Here is a 21,104-nt window from a genome sequence, read left to right as displayed (position 1 = left end):
TTGGGGGGACTGACTGTTCCAGGGGGGTTCACATGCCTTGTACTTTTGTACTTATTTTATGCCATTATTAGGTCTGCATAATTTGGAGTCTAACAGACTGGGACTAAAACATGTTTTACTAATCGACCACAGGAAAAAAGGTACATAATGTAAGTTGTGTTATAGCCGCAAGTAATATATTTACGTATTGTATGGGCAAAAGTCCAAAACAAAGGCTGCAACCAGTTTTTGAATCAACCATGGAGTTGAATAGAAAAATCATTGCAGTCGCAGGCGAGTGCTCTCACCACTATCTAACTACGGTTATAATTAAGAGTTGAGGTTCGTTTTAAAGTTGAACATGTTCTGAATATGTAATATTATGCACTTATTTGTAATACGTAGACATGTTACATTTCTGATACAATACGTAAAAATATATTACTTATGGCCAAGCGTACATTGTTTACATTTTTTCCTGTGGTCGATTAGTATTTTATTTTAAGCGAGATGGGGCTGAAACAAGAGAGACCAGGTGGTGATATTAAAGTCACATTGGAGTGCTGTCCCAGTCTCTTTTTATGATTCACTCTATTGAGGATTCAGAGGAGACGCTCTATATAATGTGGAAACAAGAGCACTCCGGGGGTTTTGAATGGAGAAATGCGTTACACTAAAGATGGCAGAAAGAACGTGGACTACTCCCTGCAAAACAAATATAAATAACATATTCAGAGAAAATTATTAAATGCAATGCTGTTTTATGCCGAGTTCAATTGTAATCGACTGCGTTTTGAGGTCGAATGTGAGCTTTAAAGAGTTTGATTATTAATGAACGATCTCTGCAGTGAGTGGTTGTCATGGTAACTAAGGACTCTGTGGCAGAAACCACAGGATGGCGCATGGTATAGAAGGAGTCATGTCTTGTTTGTTAGTCTTGTTAGCTGCTGTTATCAAGATGGTGGCAGAGTGAGCATAACGTCACGGTGACCAATCGCAGCCACTCTTATTGTCTGGGACCAAATACGGCCACGCCCCATAACCGCCTCGGACAGTCCTTCATACCAGCGGCCATCAGGCTCCACAACAGTGGGCAGCGACTAGCAGCCTCCAGGCCCCACAACAGGGGGCAGCGACAGCGACTGCTACCAGACATTGACCTGGGACTTATAGGAACCCAAGGGGGACAAAGTAGACTACCCTGGTACTTTGATTAATGTATACTCAGTAGATAGTAAATTATTATAACACTACCTCTTGCATACTGCACCTCATGTGACACTGTGAATAATGTGAATATTCCTCAGCTAGTCAGATAGTAAATTATATTGACCATATTGATCAAATTGTTTACACTGCCTGTGTTGTCTTTTACTACCTGTATACTGTGTTGTTTTACTACCTGTACCCCTCCCCCCTCCCCCCCATGCTGCTATGATGCCTGAATTTCCCCAAGGGGATCAATAAAGGAATATCTATCTTATCTTAAAAGTGGGAATCTCTAGAATGGGTTTCGGGCGACGGTGTATACGGAAGTGACTCTAAAGGTGACGATAGACAACACTTTCTGTTGTCAGTAGATGGCAGCATTGGTTTAAAATTAAAAGGTGAAAATGTTGAAAACTACAACAATACACTTCCCAAGATCCTTAGCACAGGTCACAGGTCACTGGGATGTGTCTATATTCTTCGACGTGATCTGAACAGCGGTAAACTATTACTGCGGCCTCAGTATAGCGACCGCGAATGGTAAACTAATTATCTTAACAAAAGTGCGCTGGTAGCGTTACATATGTTGTCTAAAGGGGGACATATGGTACAATTTAATATTTGAATGATAATCGGCATATAAAGGACAACATAAAGCATCGTTAATTTGTAAGAAACCTCAATGAAAACGGTCATATTCGCTATTGTTATGAAAATGTGATAGAATCCTATACAAATGTGGACGTATTTGGTCTACGTTCCGTTACTTCTCTTGAGAGAGACGCTGGATTCAGCAGCCAGTCTACAAGGTCTAAGTGAGTTGAGCATCTTATTTTCTATGGTCCCAGTATACCACTCCTCAATGACTATTACAACAGCGGGATTAAGGCCTCCAGGGGTCTCATTTACAAAAGGTTCTTCTTACACACAAACTATGTATTTACAACCAAATCAAAACCAAAGTAGCAAAGCCCTTTCTGGACATGCATTCAGGATGAGCAGAGAATTGGGTACAGGCATAGCTCGCGTTTGCCTTTTCAGACATGTAGCACACATTATGCAAAGATGTGTTCGGACAATACTGCGCTTGTTTTAGGCGAGGGGTGGTCATTCCTACTACAGTACCTACTGGTACACTACCAGTTACATTAAAACATACTGGTACTCTTATCAAGTAGAGACCCAGTCACATTAAAACATACTGGTACTTTTATCAAGTAGGACCCAGTCCCAACCAATAGTTTAAGAAACCGTTAAACGTACTTTAAAAATGGTGCAAAAAGAATTCTAAAGTAGTAATGTCACATCATGATCATTGGATGTGTTGGGCGGCAAACACAGACGAGGTGTGAAGTGAAGTGAAATACCTTTTGAGTTGTGTGTGCAGCAGTGTAGCCAGACGGACCGTCTCCTCCAGCTCTCCAACCAGCTTGTTCCTCTTGCAGTGCAGACGCAGCCTGGAACAGCAAGCACACCAGAGAATACATGAGGTGCACAGCAACATCCTGCGATACTCGTAACAAGGTTGAAACCAGGTAGTAGTAGCTGCGTGGTGTAACGATGCATTTGTTTAATGTCGGAGGTGGGAAGTAGGAAGTGGGAAACGCATCGTCTCACGCTAAACTTTTTTGGCAGTTTTTTTCGTACAATTTGTCTTGTATGAACTATAACTCACAAAGACAGTTTACAACGACATATAGCTAGCTAATATACTTACAAATGTACTGTTAGAACAGCTAATAACAACATTGACATTTAAAGGATGTGAGTGGCAATGAGAAATCAATTTGCGACTAGGAACTTCGAGTTGATGTTTTATTCTATTTTTCCTAGTAGGAAGTAAACATTTTCGACCGCTGAGTTATAATCGAATGCAGCATAAACTCACTCCTAAGTTAAATACCTAAGTTTTGCTACCTGAATTCAGATGGTTTCCAGGAGGCAGAATGGTTAAGACTGTAGTTTGAAACTATTTGAGGCTGCGCGGTGCTGGTGTGCGGAGGGTTGCCGGTTCTAGGCAGGTATAGTATAGTGCCTGCCAGTATCTTGTAGGGTTGGGAATCATCAGAGGCCCTACCATACAATATTATCGTTATCACAATACTAGAATCACAATATTGTAATTTCACAATATTGCAATATTTTGCAATTTATAAATTTGATTTAAGTGCAAATTATGTCCCCAATGGGAAACATTGTTAACATCTGCAATATAAAAAATATATGTACATCATCTGTTTTATCGATTAAGATAATTTTTCCAGTCTGTTCACCTCACTGTATCAATATAATATCAGTGTGCAAAATATCACAATATATTGCTGTATACATATTTTCCCCACCCCAAGTATCTTGTGACCACAGGTTATACGCAAGTATTCTCTTTTTGAGTTGATGCATACAAACACTATATTGTACCTACTTTTGACAATCCAGATAACTGGATGAGATAACTGAGGTATGCTGACATTCATTGGAAAACTGAGGCATGTACATCTTAGATAATCTACTGCCGTTCTTATTGCCAAGTTGCAGTCCCATGGAAATATTATTTTCATTCATGCACAAGGGGACCTTTGTCAGTGTGACACATTATGAAAATATACCGCTTATCCTTTATAAGATCAACATAGAAGCCATGCACATCCGAGGTTGTATTAGGTTTTTTTTTCTCTGTGTATTTCTTGTGCCCACGCTCCTTGTATGCATGTTTCTCGTAGGTATGTGTGTCTCCCTTGTGTGTGTATGTGACTGAGTGAGAGGGAGAGAGAGCGGGGGAGAAAGAGAGAGAAAGGGGGGGGGGGGGGAGAGAGGGGCTGAAGAAGGCTTCTTTTGTGTCAGCCCGACGTGTCCCTGCCTCAGAGTGCTCAGGTTACAGGAAGCGAGAGACAAAGAGGAGCTCCATGCAGGTACAACACGACTGGCTCTTTTCCACCGTCATGCTGACCTCACGGGTTCCACAAGTGTTTCCATGACCAACAGAAAGGTTCCGCACACGGTTCTCCCAACTATATTTTGGTGCTGAGGTGCTACTAAACACGGCGTTCCAGGTAGGCGGAGCTAGCGGTGCTCTCCATTGTGACCGGTCAAATTGATGTGCCGTCACGTCATTTCACGGGATGTAGCTAAACATCTTTTGGAGACACGAACCTATTGCTGGAGACGGCCACGATCTTTGCCACGTTCTGTTGTGATCTGTAGTCTAGCATTACGACCGGGGAATACTGCGCTTGGTTTAGGCAGGGCACCGAGGTAGAGCGAGGGCATGATGCAGAATGCCTACCTCCTCCTGTGACATCTTGCAAATGAGGGCTACCTGAAAACATTTGTATTACTCATAAACAGTTTTTTATCTAATGTCATTTATGTAACTTATGTTCTTGGATGACGAGCAAACAGCGTTTCATATCCTGCATCCTCAATTAGACAGTGGCGTAAACTGGCCAGCATATCATCTTGATTTGATATTTCAAATGTCTCCCATTTCATCGCATTATTGAGCAAAAACTGAACTACCGGTATGTAACCTATCTAAAACAATCTAAAAAAAACACGAGAAGCACACATAATATAAATGTATGACTTTTGGAACATATTGGGTGGAGACAAATGTCTTGTTTGTTTTGTCCTTGAAGAGAATGAAGATAACATAGATATAAATTGTATCCACAACCCATACATTTTTATTTAACTCAGTGGGAAATGGGCATCTGTGCACAACATGGTTGTGTATGGACAACATGGTCTCATCAGAAAATGTAAATAAAGTACTAATCGACCACGGGAAAAAGGTACAAAATGTATGTTATGTTATAGCCATAAGTAATATATTTACATTTCGTATCGGCAAAGGTCCAAAACCAACGCAACCACGAGTCAAACTAACAATGATTGTGGTTGCAGGTGAGTGCTCTCACCACTAGACTTAACCACCCACCCACCCTGATACAAACACAGCAATACTATGATTTGTTTTAACAGGGTTACGGTTAGGAAGCATACTAGGACCGCTACTGTTCCTAATTTATGCAAATGACATGTCGTCAGCTTGTGACTGCAACTTGTTCCTGTTTGCGGACGACTCAGCCCTGCTGGTCTCTGACAAGAACAAGTTACAGGTTGAAAAAACCCTCAGCTCTGAACTAGGCAGAATCTGCATATGGCTCGCTGATAACAAACTATCATTACACATGGGCAAAACAGAGTCCATTCTCTTCGGTTCAAATAACAAACTCAGCAAGACCGACGGCTTCTCAGTTACAGTGGGTGACAATATTGTCACAAGGAAAGATGAAATTACCTACCTGGGTTCCATCCTAGAGGCTAATCTCTCCTGTGACAAAATGGCATCCAATGTAATAAAAAAAGTCAACCAACAAACTCGATTCTTGTACCGGATCTCCTCTCTGGTAAACAAGAATACCCTGAAGACTCTGGCAGGAGCACTCATTCAGGGGTACTACGACTATGCTTGCACCTCATGGTACCAAAGCACCTCAAAGGCGCTAAAAACAAAATTACAAACATCTCAAAACAAACTGGTCAGACTACTGCTTGACCTTACTCCTAGAACCCACCTCACCCCTGCCCACTTTGACAACCTAGGATGGCTTAGAGTAGATGACAGAGTACAGCAACTTGCAATGGGCCTGGTCTACAAGATACACTACACGACCAAGGTACCCATGTACATGGCAAAATACTTCCCAAAGGTCAGTGAATACCACGATCACAACACCAGAGGGAGCTCCACAAATCATGTTAAACCCAGATTCGGCTCAAATAAGGGACTAAACACGTTTCGCAATTATGCCACATCAATGTGGAACGCCCTACCCAAAGCTGTAAAGGAATGTGGATCACTACCCACTTTCAAAACCTCTCTCAAGAGACACCTACGGGAGACTGCAATGCAACACTGGCCCCTGTAAATATCCTAACCCAACCCCCTCCAATGTACAGTCATTTACCTAGTATGGTCTTGTCAATAGTCCAATGTACAATTTTGTTTGTTTGTACAGAGTCCCCCCCCCCCCCCTCAATGTACAGTTTTGCTTGTTTATACAATGTGCCCCCCCCCCCCACCTCCAATGTAAATTACCCAGTATGGTTGTCAATATCCCAGTGTACCCAACCCCCCCACCCAACCTCCTCCAATGTACAGTTTCTACGTCAAATGTATATACTCCCTTTTCTTGACTCCTTCTGTATCACAAACAGTACTGTATTTGCAAATCTGGTATGTCATAAATGTATAGATGTAGCAGTACTGACTATCTGTATGTCATGTATGTCATATATGTCCTGATGAATTGAAAATGGGGACCATGGTGTAAACAAGACGAAAGTCTTTCTCTGGTCTGCATCCCCTTAACAATTGTGTGTATTGAGCTGTACTGTATTGTACCCATTCTGCAATCTGGTTATAAAGTTTTCAATCAATCAATCAATCAGGGTTAGGGTTTGATGGTTGTGGTTTGTTTAAGGTAACAGTGTGGTTACGGTTAGGGTTAGGGTTTGGGCAAGGCTCTCAGAAAAGTCTCGGTGGTCTTGAGGTAAAGGCACTTGTTTTCTAAAGACGTTAAAAACGTTTAAAAGGCATTTGAATAAATATGTTGTCAATATATTACTTATTTGTAATACATTAGAGAGAGAGAGAGAGAGAGAGAGAGAGAGAGAGAGAGAGAGAGAGAGAGAGAGAGAGAGAGAGAGAGAGGAGAGAGAGAGAGAGAGAGAGAGAGAGAGAGAGAGAGAGAGAGAGAGAGAGAGAGAAGGGGTAACAAAAGGGAGAGTGTTGTCCTTTGGATACCTGATCCTGCATAGTGCAGGTGTCAACTAGTAAAATGCCATGCTGATTGGAGAGGGGAGGAGAGGAGATGAGATGAGAGGAAAGGAGAGGATAGGAGATGAGAGGAGAGGATGGAAGAGGAGACATGAAGATAGGAGAGGAGAGGGGAGAGGAGAGGAGAGGATAAGAGAAGATATGGGAGAAGATGGGAGAGAGAGGGGTAGAAGATGGGAGAGGAAGAGGAAGGAGAGGAGGAGACAAGAATATTGGAGAGGAGAGGAGAGGAGACAAGAAGATTGGAGAGGAGAGAAGACGAGACAAGAGGAGGGGAGACAAGAAGATTGGAGAGGAAAGGAGAGGAGAGGAGAGGAGGGGAGACAAGAAGATTGGAGAGGAAAGGAGAGGGAGGAGAGGAGAGGAGAGGAGAGGAGAGGAGAGGAGAGGAGAGGAGAGGAGACAAGAATATTGGAGAGGAGAGGAGAGGAGAGGAGAGGAGAGGAGAGGAGAGGAGAGGAGAGGAGAGGAGAAGAGAGGAGAGGAGAGGAGAGGAGAGAGAGGAGGAGAGGAGAGGAGAGGAGAGGAGAGGAGAGGAGAGGAGAGGAGACAAGAATATTGGAGAGGAGAGTGTTTGACAGGCTCATGTACAGCTGATCATAAGCCTGGATGTCTTTATAAAGGTCACAGTGACAGAAGCTGAAAGGCCACTCAGATAACTGATGGACGTCCTACTGGAGTCCTAGTGATGCCATGATACATCGGCAATCGGAGACAGTGTAGACAGGCCATTCTGTTGATGATAACGCCAATGATTACATAGAATATAATTTTTTTGCTGTGATCAACCATGACCAAGCAGTGTAAGTCATCCATCAAATACAAGACTACATTATGAATTGAAAATGTGGGACCCTGATGTAGACAAGACGAAAGTCTTTCTCTGGTCTGCATCCCCTTAACAATTGTGTGTATTGAGCCGCACTGTATTGTACCCATTCTGCAATCTGTTAATACAATTTGCAATCAATCAATCAATCAATCAATCAATCAATCAATCAATCAATCAATCAATCAATCAATCACTAGGCAAGCCTAGTTAAGCCCAAGCCTAGTTCAGCCAAACCTGGCAACGATACTCACGCATGTGTATTTCAACAATGGGGGAGTTATTCAGTCAATTAGGGACATTCACTATTGTAGACCGGCCCTCCAGGTCCAGCTAAAAAGTCATGAACGCATGCAACTTGGGTTTGGCTCTGAATAATCCATTACAATTCTCTCTAGCTGACACCATGGACCTTTTTAAAAAAGGGACCTTCCTTCTCTCCCTCCCTCCCTCCCTCCCTCCTTCTCTCCATCCCTCCCTCCCTAGTACCTCTCGGTCAGTGCTTTGCTCTGGCTGTCCCTCGCCACCTGCAGGTCCCTCTCCAGGCGTTTCTTCTCCGACTCTATCTTCTGTGCGTCGCTGGGCTGCTGCTTCCTGCAGGGCCTGACGTACTGCAGCTCCTTCAGGAGCTCCTCCTTCTCGTTGATGAGGATGAGGCGGTCTCGCTCCGGGTCCAGCAGCCCTGGCCACGCCTCGCTGTCCAGCTTGGCAATCTGGACTTCGATGGTGGCGATCCTGTAAAGGGGAGGGAGTGGGGATTAAATATAAATTTAGACTGAAAATGTGTGGTCGACAAATATGATATAATACTTTTTTTTCTCCATTCGAGAGATCTAGCTGTGGAAAAGGCAGAAAATCAAGTCAGTTTAGTTTGATTTTATACATGTTGGGATTTCTATATTAGGACATTTCCCAGGTGGTACCAATGGACCACCAAAGTACAAGTAAAGACACAGATGCTACGTTTGCACTGTCGCTTCACACAAAACAGAAACGCATGCTAAGATGGCGGCACAGTGGTTTGCAGCTTCACACAAAGAAATCCCTGGGTTCCAACAGGAGGCCTTTCTGTGCAGAGTTTGCATGTTGTATGCAAACCCTGTGTTTACATGGGCTTCCTCCAGGTCTCCTCCCACACCAAAAGACATGCATGCTGGGTATATATTGTGCCCTTGACCAAGATACTGGGTGCCTGTCTGTGGCTGCCTGCTGCTCCTAAGTCGTCCGGATGGGTCAAATGCAGAGGAATAATTTCCCTACCAGGATTAATACAAGTTTAACTTGAAATGGCTGGGCAAAGGTCCCAGGTTTGTCCAGGACATGTGGAAGTCCTGGGCCCTCATTTATCAATAATGTGTAGAAAGTGTTCTATTTTCGTTCCTACGCACAGAATTTAGAATGTCTCTATGCACAGAAAAATTGGGATTTATCAAACGTACCATACTCGTACCACACTGGCACACTCCGTGTTGATAAATACCAATTGTTCTTACCGTCTATGCTTGTGCACTATTCTAAGCATTTGCATACAGAACCGCCCATAATTAACCATATATGGGAATGAAACACCCCCATGGGAACATGCCTGTTTGTGGAATGTGGAATAATGGCTATGTGAACTATGAGAAACTTCACCGAGAGCAAGATTGATCATGGAGGTCATCTAACCAACAAATTGAAGGTAGAAAGCATTTCGTTGTGAAAAATCTTATTTGGAAACATAACACACAAAATAATAGTATTTCGCTTTTTATTTTAAACTATTTAATGATTTAAAATATTTGTGCGTGCGTGAGCCTGTTATAATTGCGCTCCTGTTGGGTTGTTGCGTTGGGTTGGTCAAAGATCCCAGGGTGGAGAGGACTTGAATGTGCACAGGGATGGAATTTGTGCGTTTTGTTCCACGCTGCAATTTGGGTCCCAAATTGCGGTACAAATCAAGGAGAATGGGTCTCATTCTCCAAAAATTTTCAACAAGTTCTTTTGGAAGACTTATCTTGGAACCACTGAGACAGAATCAATGACAAGTTCACTCTGAGTCCCGAACGTGCTGGTAATATGTCTTAAGTGGCTGAAATGGTCGCACAAATGATATGATCTGATATCTGCTTGGCGAATGTGATTCTGTCTTAAACTCAAAAGCGCAGTATAGGCTTATTATTCCATTAATGCCTACGGTGTAATGAATGAACGCAGTATAGGCTTATTATTCCATTAATGACTTGTTGCATTAGGATTTAGTATAATAATAATAATTTAGGACCTGCTCAGAGGTCATCAATCGGCACACATGCGATGCATGCATGCAATTCGTATCTGCGATTAACCCATCCCGTCGTCCTTCCCCCCCAAGGGCAGCCGGGAGCAGACAGGCGTCAACGTGAGCCGCGCCAGGGGACCAATCCAAGTGCTCCTGTCCGTCTTCGTCAAGGACGCCACAGCGTTAGCGATCTATTGTTGTGCATGTTTTTCCATTGGGTTTATCTTATCGGGGGGAAACCCTTGCGAGCACGGGGAGAACATGTAAACTCCACACAGAAAGGCCTGGGAGATACCCCACCTGGGTAACTGGCATCATGGAAACCTGGTCCCCAAGCGGGAATCGAACCCTGGACCTTCTTGCTGTGAGGTGACAGTGTTAACCACTACACCACCGTAGATACTATATGCTCTGCGCTACGTACAGTATAGGTACAGTACAGTCTGTACTTATACTGTACGTAGGGCAGAGGCAGAGCATATATAGTATCTACTAAATCCTAATGAAACAAGTAACTAGAATAATAGCCTATACTGTTCATTAGACGTAGGCCATACTGGCACACACAAGACTTGCTATTTCCATGCGATTAGCTTTAGTTCTTATTTATTTATTTATCCACTGTCATTTCAGTGTTGGTGTATAGGCTATATAGTGTATTTCAATATAAGTTTAATTGATTAATGATATATTCGAAGGAATGCAGGTTTATAGCTATATCAACCCCCTCCAATGTACAGTAAATGACCAAGTATGGTTTTGTCAATATTCCAATGTACAGTTTTGCTTGTACAGTGTCCCCCACCAACCCCTCCTACCCAACCTCCTCCAACAGTTTCTACGTCAAATGTATATACTCTCTTTTCTGGACTCTTTTTGTATCACAAACAGTACTGTATTTGCAAATCTGCTATGTCATAAATGTATAGATGTAGCAGTACTGTATGTCGTGTGTGTCATATATGTTATGATGAATTGAAAATGGGGGACCCTGATGTAAACAAGACGAAAGTCTTTCTCTGGTCTGCATCCCCTTAACAATTGTATGTAATTGAGCTGTACTGTACTGTACCCATTCTGCAATCTCTTAATAAAGTTTTCAATCAATCAATCAATCAATCAATCAATCAATCAATCAATCAATCAATCAAACAAAGGTCTGTCCCATTGTATACCAATCAATGGGATACATTGCATGTTGACCTGCATTATTTCAATGTATATAATTAATCATTGAAACAGATGTGTAACAAATAAGAAATACAAATTCCACAGAAGGCATTAAATAATTATTATTTTCAATCATTTCACAATAATTGCATAATTGTGTTTGAATATCTGAGTAATTAAAGTAATTATATACATTTGTCCAAAATAGCTGGTTCAGATATGGTTAAGCAGCTGCCCTGTGATCAGATGAATCCATATTATTTATTTTTCCGACATCAAATGCGTAATTTCTTATCGTACAAATATTGTCATATTTATTTTAATTATGATTAAGTAATTAATTCCAAGGAGGCCTGTAGTGTTTACATGAAGGAATCACTATGAGAACACAGTCTGTCAAGTTAATCCAAATTTCAATTAGTCAATCAATCATAAGAGTGCTCCTCAGAACTCTTAAATCTGCTCTCAGCCACGCTCAAATCTGATCTCAGGAAAATTTGGGGACTCGCGCTCCCAGCCCTAATATGTCTTAAATGGGCAGAAATCTGCCTAAGAGGACATTTTTGGTCGTAAATTCGTTCGGGAATGAGACCCAATGTGTCTCGGGTAGCGGACTCTACTTACATTAGCCTCATAGCATAATTGCCTAAGTAATTTTTTGGCCAAATTGATATTTCTGCCTAACTCTACTCTCCTCACACTGCTGCACCACCCTGGCTTAGTGGCTGTGTCCTCAGCCAATAAGAACCTTGTTATGTTACAAATCCCTTTCTGCCTAACTCACTCGTGTGGCTTGTGCCAAAATTCGTTTTTTCTTCTTTTCCGAAAGTCATGAAAAATGACTTAGGCAATTATGCTATGAGGCTAACGTAATATATTGTGTTCTCTCGGTTTTCTCTGAAAACAGCTCCCCGTGGCGCGCACCCTGTGAGAAGTATTCCGATAACGCTAGATAAACCATGCTGCATTCATTCGGAAATACCTATTCCAAATGCTATTTATAGGGTTTGACAATAATTACACTCATATCTCTAATTTACAATTAACTATAATTAATTATGAGTCATACCGAACATGTCGGTGTTGAAACTCGAATGCATGAAAGCTTATTAGTTTATTTTTTGTTAAAATAAGTGATCTACATTCCGAAAGCCATCACTGATTGAGTGTTTGGTCAGTAACCCCACACTGCAAAAATTGTCAAAAAATGTATCGTTCTAAGCAAAACTTAAAACAAGTAAAATAATCTACCAGTGCAGTAAGCTCATTTGGCTTGGCAATATTTCTTGAAATAAGTACAAATATCTAGGGTTCTCTGTCCTGATTGGATAAAGTGGGAAGGGATACCAGAAAAAAAAGTCTGTATACTGCAGAGTGGAGGGACTGGGAGACCCATGTTACTGACAAAACACTCTAATGGCTCTTTGAATGTAGAGCTATTTAACACTTGTTTTAACTATAAAATACCACTTACAGCATCTTTAAGATGAACAACCATAATTTCTGAAACACACACATGTCTATACTCACATCTACTTGTACCTCCCTCGTACACACACACACACGCACACACGCACGCACCCACGCACGCACACACACACACACACAGGTAATACGAGACGAGTAACATCAATTTTTACCTTCTCTTGGCTTCTTCATACTTCAGGCTCAGACGGACCTTTTCTGCCAGCTTGTTGGTGTTGGTCATGAACTAAAACAAAGAGGAAGAAAAGTTAAAGAAAAAGTAAGAGGACGGGATGGAACTCTATCAGCTGAAACTAACCTCTGAAAAGTCTAAATAAAGTATGATACATCTTTATTATTGAATGCAAAAAGTTTTAAAAGAGAAATACTGGATCCTGAAAATAGAAACGATCGTATAAGGGTAATGGCTGGCGCTGAAAGTGTTAATGGGAAAGTGCCTCATTTGCATATATAAACAGACAATTCAGAAAACTTGCAATATATTTTTTCTTAGTTTATATGTACATAACAAACTGGGAAAGTTCATAGTGATATCTATTCATATATTTGTTTTGGCTATTAGTATTAGGGGGTACAGTAATCGGTTGTGTTGAGTTTGTTACTACACTTTTACTACTACTACATCATTATTATGTTATTATGTTATTCAGTTATCAGGCATGTGTTTAGGTTGTCTATTACTAATGGTTTGATTGGGTGTTGTTTGTAAATAGCGGTTTCAAAAAAAAAATGTATGGCATTTTACAATACAGAACTTTGAAGGGGTTTTCCCAAAAATGAGTTTTTATGCGCTTTTCTTACACGCAAGGGTAGACATGTACCATTTCCCTAGCACCTGCACACACCAAACATTCCACATTTATTCATATCTATATCCTGCTTCTTTGGGCCAAAGGGTTTGTTGATATGTCATACATAGCCTGATTTACAGACAATACAAAACTTTAAAGGCGTTTTTCTCAGTAGTTTCTCAGGAGTTTTCTCAGGAGTTTTTATTACACATAATTACAAAAAATCTCAATTTCTCTAGTACCTCCACACACCAAACTTGCCACGTTTCCTCCTATCCATATACCACAACTTTTTGTAAGAGGATTTTTTTTATATATCATTCATCCAGATTTATAGTACATTTTATACCAAAAGTCATGTCGAAAATAGATCTTTTATGACTAGGGGGTCATAAAAGGTCATAAATCCCTGCTCGGCCCATTTTGAATAGACCACGGCCCTTTTTGGGTAATAAAGTTGTTTGATTTCATCCTTTAGTTTTGTCCCCCCATATCGCCCCTTAATTAGTTTTTTATTGAATGATTCGTTTTTTATTGGATTTGTATTGAATCCCTTTGTACTGTATGTCTATCATGAGGATCAGTATTTATTTTTGTATTTATTCTAGTTATTTAGTATTTAATGGCTAAAACCGAGACCTGCGTACTGTATATCATGCTTCCATGTCACATGGAAAAATGACAATAAACATGACTTTGACTTTGAAGTCTTGTGGTCCCCAGCTGGCGCCTCACCTCCGCGGGTATGTCGGTCTGGGAGCCGGCGTCGGAGTAGAGGCGGGGGATGGACAGCTCAGAGTTGGCCAGGGAGGGGCTGCTGCCCCACAGCTCCGACTGGGACCCGGAATCCAACTGGAAACCATCCTTCAGCACCGCCAGTTTCTGTAGAGAGTAGAGAGTAGGGTTTAGAGGGGTTTCAGGTACCATGAAGAAGTTTCATTTTGCAGGTTTAACCTCAATAGACACATCGTCACGTCCCACCTTAACCTAAAAATAGAGATAAAAAAAAAAGGAAGTTACGATGCGTTTTTCGACGAAACGTGGACACGTTCTGGGCGTGACCCGTGTGCACTGAGCAAACTGGAACCATCTTCAGGGCTGGAAGGCGGGAAGCTGGGGTGCGTGTTCCCGGCTCTGGAACTCTGTGTGTATTGGCAAGAATCTGGCGATGCATGTCATGATACAGGGGGCACCATTTAATATATTGCGATATATTTCAATACTATAAACACTGCCATATATTGAGATTTCATATCGGGAAGAAATGTTAATTAAACAGAAAACAATGTGCAGATAACATACATATATGTGACCAGGTATGGACTTCAGGGTCATGTTGAGGGATCTTCATTTTTTTTTTTTACATATTATGAAAGTACAGATTCATACCTTCAAAATAAGCCATCACTTGAACATTTTGGTGGGATACTTTGCAAGCTACTTCCTATGATTCACGTATTCAGAGATAATAGCCTTCAAGAGACGAGCAGGCTATTCAGTGACAATAGTGAAACAACTACAACACTACCCAGAAGTCATTGTAATCCATGGCCCCCCTCTCTCTAGGGCAATTAACACCTGGCAGCTTTCCAGTCTGAGGCTCTTTGTTATTACAATGAGTCTGGTGACTGGTAGTGGTAGTGAAAGGGACCCTGATAATAAACAAGAAACTTAATCAAGTTTCAAGATTTTATTAGCATTTAAAATAACACAAGATAAAAATAGACATGCTAAAGTCAATGTTCAATGTTCTGATGGCCTCTCCAGAAGCATTTAGATGTAAATACATGTAGTGTGGTAGTGAAAGACACAACAACTAGGTTAACCTTCTGTAGTGTGGTAGTGAAAGGTTAACCTTCTGTAGTGTGGTAGTGAAAGGTTAACCTTCTGTAGTGTGGTAGTGAAAGGTTAACCTTCTGTAGTGTGGTAGTGAAAGGTTAACCTTCTGTAGTGTGGTAGTGAAAATTACAAATATTTTCGAATTTTAACCACTTAAATTAGTGTTTGTTTGATACCACGTCAGTTTTTATTGAAAAAAAAAGTTTTTTCATCGAAAAAGACGGATACATGTTTGTTTTGACCATATTTCTAATATTTATTTTTGATAAATACCAATTAGAAATATCTCGACGAATTACCCCTGAATACGAATCAAAAAAAATATTAAAGATTCGCTCATTAGTTCGACCAGAAACGGCGTTGAGGCGAACGTTACGAAGCGCTCAGCGGTTCGAAATGTTGTTTGACCATATTTCTAATATTTATTTTTGATAAATACCAATTAGAAATATCTCGACGAATTACCTCTGAATATGAATCAAAAAAAATATTAAAGATTCGCTCACTAGTTCGACCAGAAACGGAGTTGAGGCGAAGCATTACTAAGCGCTTCTGTAGTGTGGCAGTGAAAGGGTTAACGCGCGCCTCATCTCATCTCCCCTGCCTATACACGGTACTGCGCACATTCACATTCATAACGTCCAGACAGGAGGGATACACGGTGCAGTAACAGTTAAGCATTTAGATGTATTTAGATGTAAATACATGTAGTGTGGTAGTGAAAGACACAACAACAACAACAACTTACTTTTAACTGTATTAACAGATTCCGTGCTGAATGCCAGCGCAGAAAATAGTTTACATCAGGGCCCCCACAATAATAATAATCTCTCGCTCCGATGAAAAAGCCATTTTTTATCACTCCGTTTCCGTATTAAATTAATTTACTTTTAGCCATTAGGTTGGAAAAAATGCACCCTACCGAAATTCGTTCGCTCATAAAATTCGAACTGTGTTTTAATGGTTTTTAATTAAGTTAAAACACACGTTTTATAAAGGCCGTCAAGGCCTCTTTTTTTTTAATCTTTTTTTTAGACACTGCGTTACGTTGCTTATAAATCATCTGAACTTATAACATTAAGATAGTGTATTAATAGTGTGTTATTCTAAAGCTAATGACGTCTGTGTGTTAACACCTATTAAGTACAGTACTTGGCCCCTGTGGACAGGCCCACAGCCCGCGCGTGTAGTTTTTTCTCCTCACTTGGAAGAAAATTTGTGGAACTATTATAACAATAATTACCTCATTTACAAGTTGTATTTAAGTTTGCAACTAAGGGCAAATAAGGGAACACATCAATGACAATTCAAATATGTAAAAAAAATCAAGATTTCGATTTTTAGGATTTTCTAAACAGCAAGACATTTTCTTCATTTCAGAGCACCTCCCCCTTTGCGGATCAAATCGGGTTTGGTCACGGCGAGTCACATATTTCCTTTAAGGCCTGGAAAAAGCACAGTGAAAAATATTAAAATATCGGAAATCACATATCGATATAATATTGTGGGGTAATCACAATATTACCCCACAATATAATCACGATATAATAATAATAATATATCTATCTTATATAGCGCTTTTCCAGGTGCTCAAAGACGCTTTACATGGGCAGGAGAGACAAACTATGGCAAACAGAACAAAAATAATACATGACAAAACAAAATAAGATTGAAAAGGTGAGTTTTGAGGGCTGATTTAAAAGATGTCAGGGTGTTTGCATCACGGATATGGCTGGGGAGGGCATTCCAGAGGGAGGGGACAGCAGCAGCAAAGGCCCTGTCGCCCCAGGCCCGGAGCTTGGTCGTGGGAGGTGTTAGGAGGTTGGCATCTGCAGACCTAAGTCGACGGGTGGGCGTGTGACGTGGAGGAGGTCGGACAGGTAGGGAGGGGCAAGGTTGTTGAGGGCTTTAAATGTGATGAGTAGTATTTTAAAATGTATCCTGTATTTGATTGGAAGCCAATGGAGGTCGTGGAGGACAGGGGTGATGTGATCAGAGTGACGGGTTGAGGTGAGCATGCGGGCAGCAGAGTTTTGGACATATTGGAGTTTATTGAGAATAGTGTTTGGTGAGCCGTAGAGGATGCTGTTGCCGTAATCTAGTCTTGATGATATGAATGCATGAACCAGTGTTTCAGCAGCGGAGAGTGATAGGGAGGGGCGGAGACAAGCAATGTTCCGGAGGTGATAGAAGGCCGATTTGGTTATGTGGTTCACATGGGGGAGGAAAGAAAGGGTGGAGTCCAGGATGATGCCAAGGTTACGGACGTGAGTGGAGGGGGTGACAATGGAACCATCAATATTTAGGGTGAAATCCTGGGTGTGGCTGGTGAGGGATTTTGGACCGATAATGATGATTTCTGATTTATTGCAGTTTAATTTGAGAAAGTTATTTTGCATCCATGTTTTGATGTCTGTGAGGCAGGTGGTGAGGGTGGAGAGAGTGGCTGGAGTGATAGTCTTGGTGGAGAGGTAGAGCTGAGTGTCGTCTGCATAACAGTGAAAATGGAGGCCATGTTGGCGGAGAATCAGACCAAGTGGAAGGATGTAGAGGATGAAGAGCAGGGGACCTGCGCCTTGGGGGACACCATGAGTGATGGGGGCAGTGGGGGATTTGCAGTTGTTGATAGAGATGAATTGGTGCCTGTGTGAGAGGTATGATTGGAGCAAGGTGAGGGGGATTCCTGAGATGCCAACGGAGGACTGGAGACGAGTGATGAGGATGGGGTGACTGATGGTGTCAAAAACAGCGCTGAGGTCTAGGAGAATGAGGATGGAGAGGGAACCAGAGTCGGCAGAGAGGAATATGTCGTTGGTGACCTTTAGAAGAGCAGTTTCGGTGCTGTGTCTGGTGCGGAATCCGGATTGAAATGTATCATAAAGGTTATTGTTGTCGAGGTAGGATATCATGCGGTATTGATATTTTCCCACACACCCACCATACCCTGAAGTTGGTTTCGATTTATTCCATGCACATGACCTAAGGTGCTGCCTCTGTTGGTGGATCTTTAGACTGCGCTCGGTCATCTTTACTCTCGTTAAAAACCTACAGCGTGCCAAGTGTCATGCCCTATAGCTTTTCTTTTTCTTTTTTTATTACAAATAAAGTGTTTAGAATAGAATAGAATCAGTGGTGCGTTGCTGATTTCAAAGCTGGTTGCATGATGTTTTAATGACGCTCCCGCGCGCATGCGCATAAATGTTCCCTTGCGTGCGCACAGGATGTAGCCTTCAATATATAAAGAAATTATATTGTCAACAGATATGGTGGAAAAACAAACAATGTTTTAAATGTAATTGTAGTTGGGGTGATCATTTGATTCGTGGCGCTGAATCCCCTTTCACATTCTGCAATGCTGCATGGAATGACTTGTGTGCATAAGTATTTTACTGTGTAGTGTAGTGGACGGTTGGATAGGATGGAATAGACACAGAGCTCCCTGCCCCCTCCCCTCAGGTTTGGTGTGAACGATGGTCTGACTCAGGCAGAGCACCGTTCACACCAGACCTGTGAATGTGATTGCGATGAAATGGATTGCATTCCATGCGCTATTGTTATGCTTATGCGAGGTAGCCAGGTACACACGATGAGTCGAGTGCAGCGCGTTCTTGAGTGCATGTGCATGCGCGCGCACTTCTGCTCACAAAAGCTGGTTGCCCTGCGTGCAACCCCGTCCCACGAGCAACGCATCCATGAATAGAATACATTCATATTCTAATTTCCAGGAGGATATATCTGTCTGACAAGTTGATACATGAACATAGTCATAGACAGTGTATTAGAAATAGAAGAGAACAGAATAGAAAATAAATAGAATATATTGGAATAGAATAGAACAGACAGGATAGAGGGAAAAAAACAAAAACAGAACAGTACAGAAAAGAACCAGAGCTAAAGGGAACAGAACATGTGCTCCTATTCGCTACATCTGTCAGACATCTAAAGCGGACCATGGAGCTATCTGGACGGCCCGCTGCGCGGCTGCCAGCAGTGTGGACTTCAACACCTGATCAAAGTTGATCACATCTAGGCCTCCAACATAATACCTGGCAAAATATTAACGGTAGTCTTGATCCTGTGTGAAACGAGTCTGTGTTCAGCACAGCAAGCTATCACTGTCAGATTAAAACAACCTATCCCAGAAAATACAGCTTTCCAAAAATAATGAAAAGAAAAAGGTTTTATGTTTTGAGAGCTGATTCACCCATACTGGATATGTCGATATCTTTAGGGCATTTAATGCATCTAGCACGATTAATGTTAGTTGTATTTGGTGAAAGCCAGTTACTGTAGGCGTCCTGTTCCAGCCATGCTGGATTCAATTGACATTTTCCTGGCATCTTCTTGGCCTGCTTGCCAGCTAAGTTGTGCCAAATTATGTCCGGGACCAGATGGACACCAATACTGGAAATCGCGATCAGACAATTGGAATATTCTTTTTGGAATACCCCCGATCAAAGGTAAGGACTATCTGACATAAATGTCAGCTTGATCAAACAATGTTTTCATATCGATCCAGCTGATCAGTGTCTGTAGTGTTCAACACGAATGCCGTTACTGGCCATCAAAACATAAAAAAACGACGCCCCCCTTTCATGCATTCATGATGAAACATAATACCTATTATATACATTTGATTTGGAAGTAGTAGCGTGTCCAGGCAAGAAACGCCAACACTTATAGTAGAATACACGTAGCGCCCTATAACTCAGCTTTTCAGGAATTATCCCGGATCACTCCTAAACTATACTTATATTCACCAAGGGATAACGCGCAAACGTATGCATGAAAAGATTCTCTCTTTTTTGCATGTTCGACAGAAGAAAGTCACTGTCAAATGACTATAGTATTGTCTCCATAGCTATAATATAGAATATAGATATAGCTCTCCAAACATAGTGACGCACAGTGAAAATATGTTATGGAAACGTGGCACATTAGCCACAAGGACCAGGCTAATGGCTGGCGCCCAATGTGTTAAGCACTTCAAGGACCTTGTGCGAACCCTGTTGACAACACAAGGATTCAATGTCCCTGATGACATCACTGGTGACTATCTTCAAACTCATTTACTCTCAATAATTGTCAAACTAAATCAATGTGTACAAAACAGTTTAGAGTTTTTGGATGTGTGTGAGATTATTTGCAAAATAAATCAGCATTGTTTTTTGGTGAAGTGCCCCTTTAATATGAGATTGTGATGGTTTAGGAAATCTACTTGTGGTGGGTGGGCCTGTCTGATATTGTGGTGGGCCACCACAAAATAAAATGTACATATGGGAAAGACTGCATCACATGAATGGCCATGACCCCCCCCCCCCCCCTGCCAGGAGAACTATCGCTATCAGAACTCGTGACGTGAGAACTCGAGACTCATATCCACGTGCACTCTCATTGTACTATCTTGTATTTTGTACCTTTATATTGTATTTGTATTTATATGTTATATTGTGTCTATAGTATATATATACTGTAGATACTGGACTGTATAGGACTCTGAAGCTCTGTACCCCCCCCCCCCCCCCATGCTGATTTGACACCTGAATTTGGGGATGCAATTAATAAAGGATCATCTTATCTTATCTTTTCTTAAAGGAATATTTAACTTTCACACTTGGGAGGACTGGTGGTGTTGGTGGCGAACGACGAGGACAGTAGTAGTGGTCACTAGCTTACTAGTAGATGCACTTAGATGGAGGT

At 41.5% G+C, this 21,104-nt stretch overlaps 1 protein-coding gene across 2 annotated transcripts in view; it reads right to left on the bottom strand.

Moving 5' to 3' along the window:
- The window catches only part of wwc1 (WW and C2 domain containing 1), a 133,055-nt gene that overhangs the window by 44,866 nt on the left and 67,085 nt on the right, over nucleotides 1-21,104 (bottom strand). For both annotated transcript variants that reach the window (XM_084320934.1, XM_084320935.1), the window contains exons 7-10: nucleotides 14,301-14,447; nucleotides 12,930-13,000; nucleotides 8,349-8,594; nucleotides 2,556-2,645 (exon numbers count right to left, since the gene is read on the bottom strand). In XM_084320934.1, coding sequence (XP_084177060.1) covers nucleotides 2,556-2,645; nucleotides 8,349-8,594; nucleotides 12,930-13,000; nucleotides 14,301-14,447 — 554 coding nt within the window. The remainder of the gene's footprint in view (nucleotides 1-2,555; nucleotides 2,646-8,348; nucleotides 8,595-12,929; nucleotides 13,001-14,300; nucleotides 14,448-21,104) is intronic.

This window comes from Notolepis coatsorum (assembly GCF_963971535.1).
Source record: "Notolepis coatsorum genome assembly, chromosome: 8".
In the NCBI taxonomy this organism is placed as follows: domain Eukaryota; kingdom Metazoa; phylum Chordata; class Actinopteri; order Aulopiformes; family Paralepididae; genus Notolepis; species Notolepis coatsorum.
This window is presented reverse-complemented; position numbering and strand designations above follow the sequence as displayed.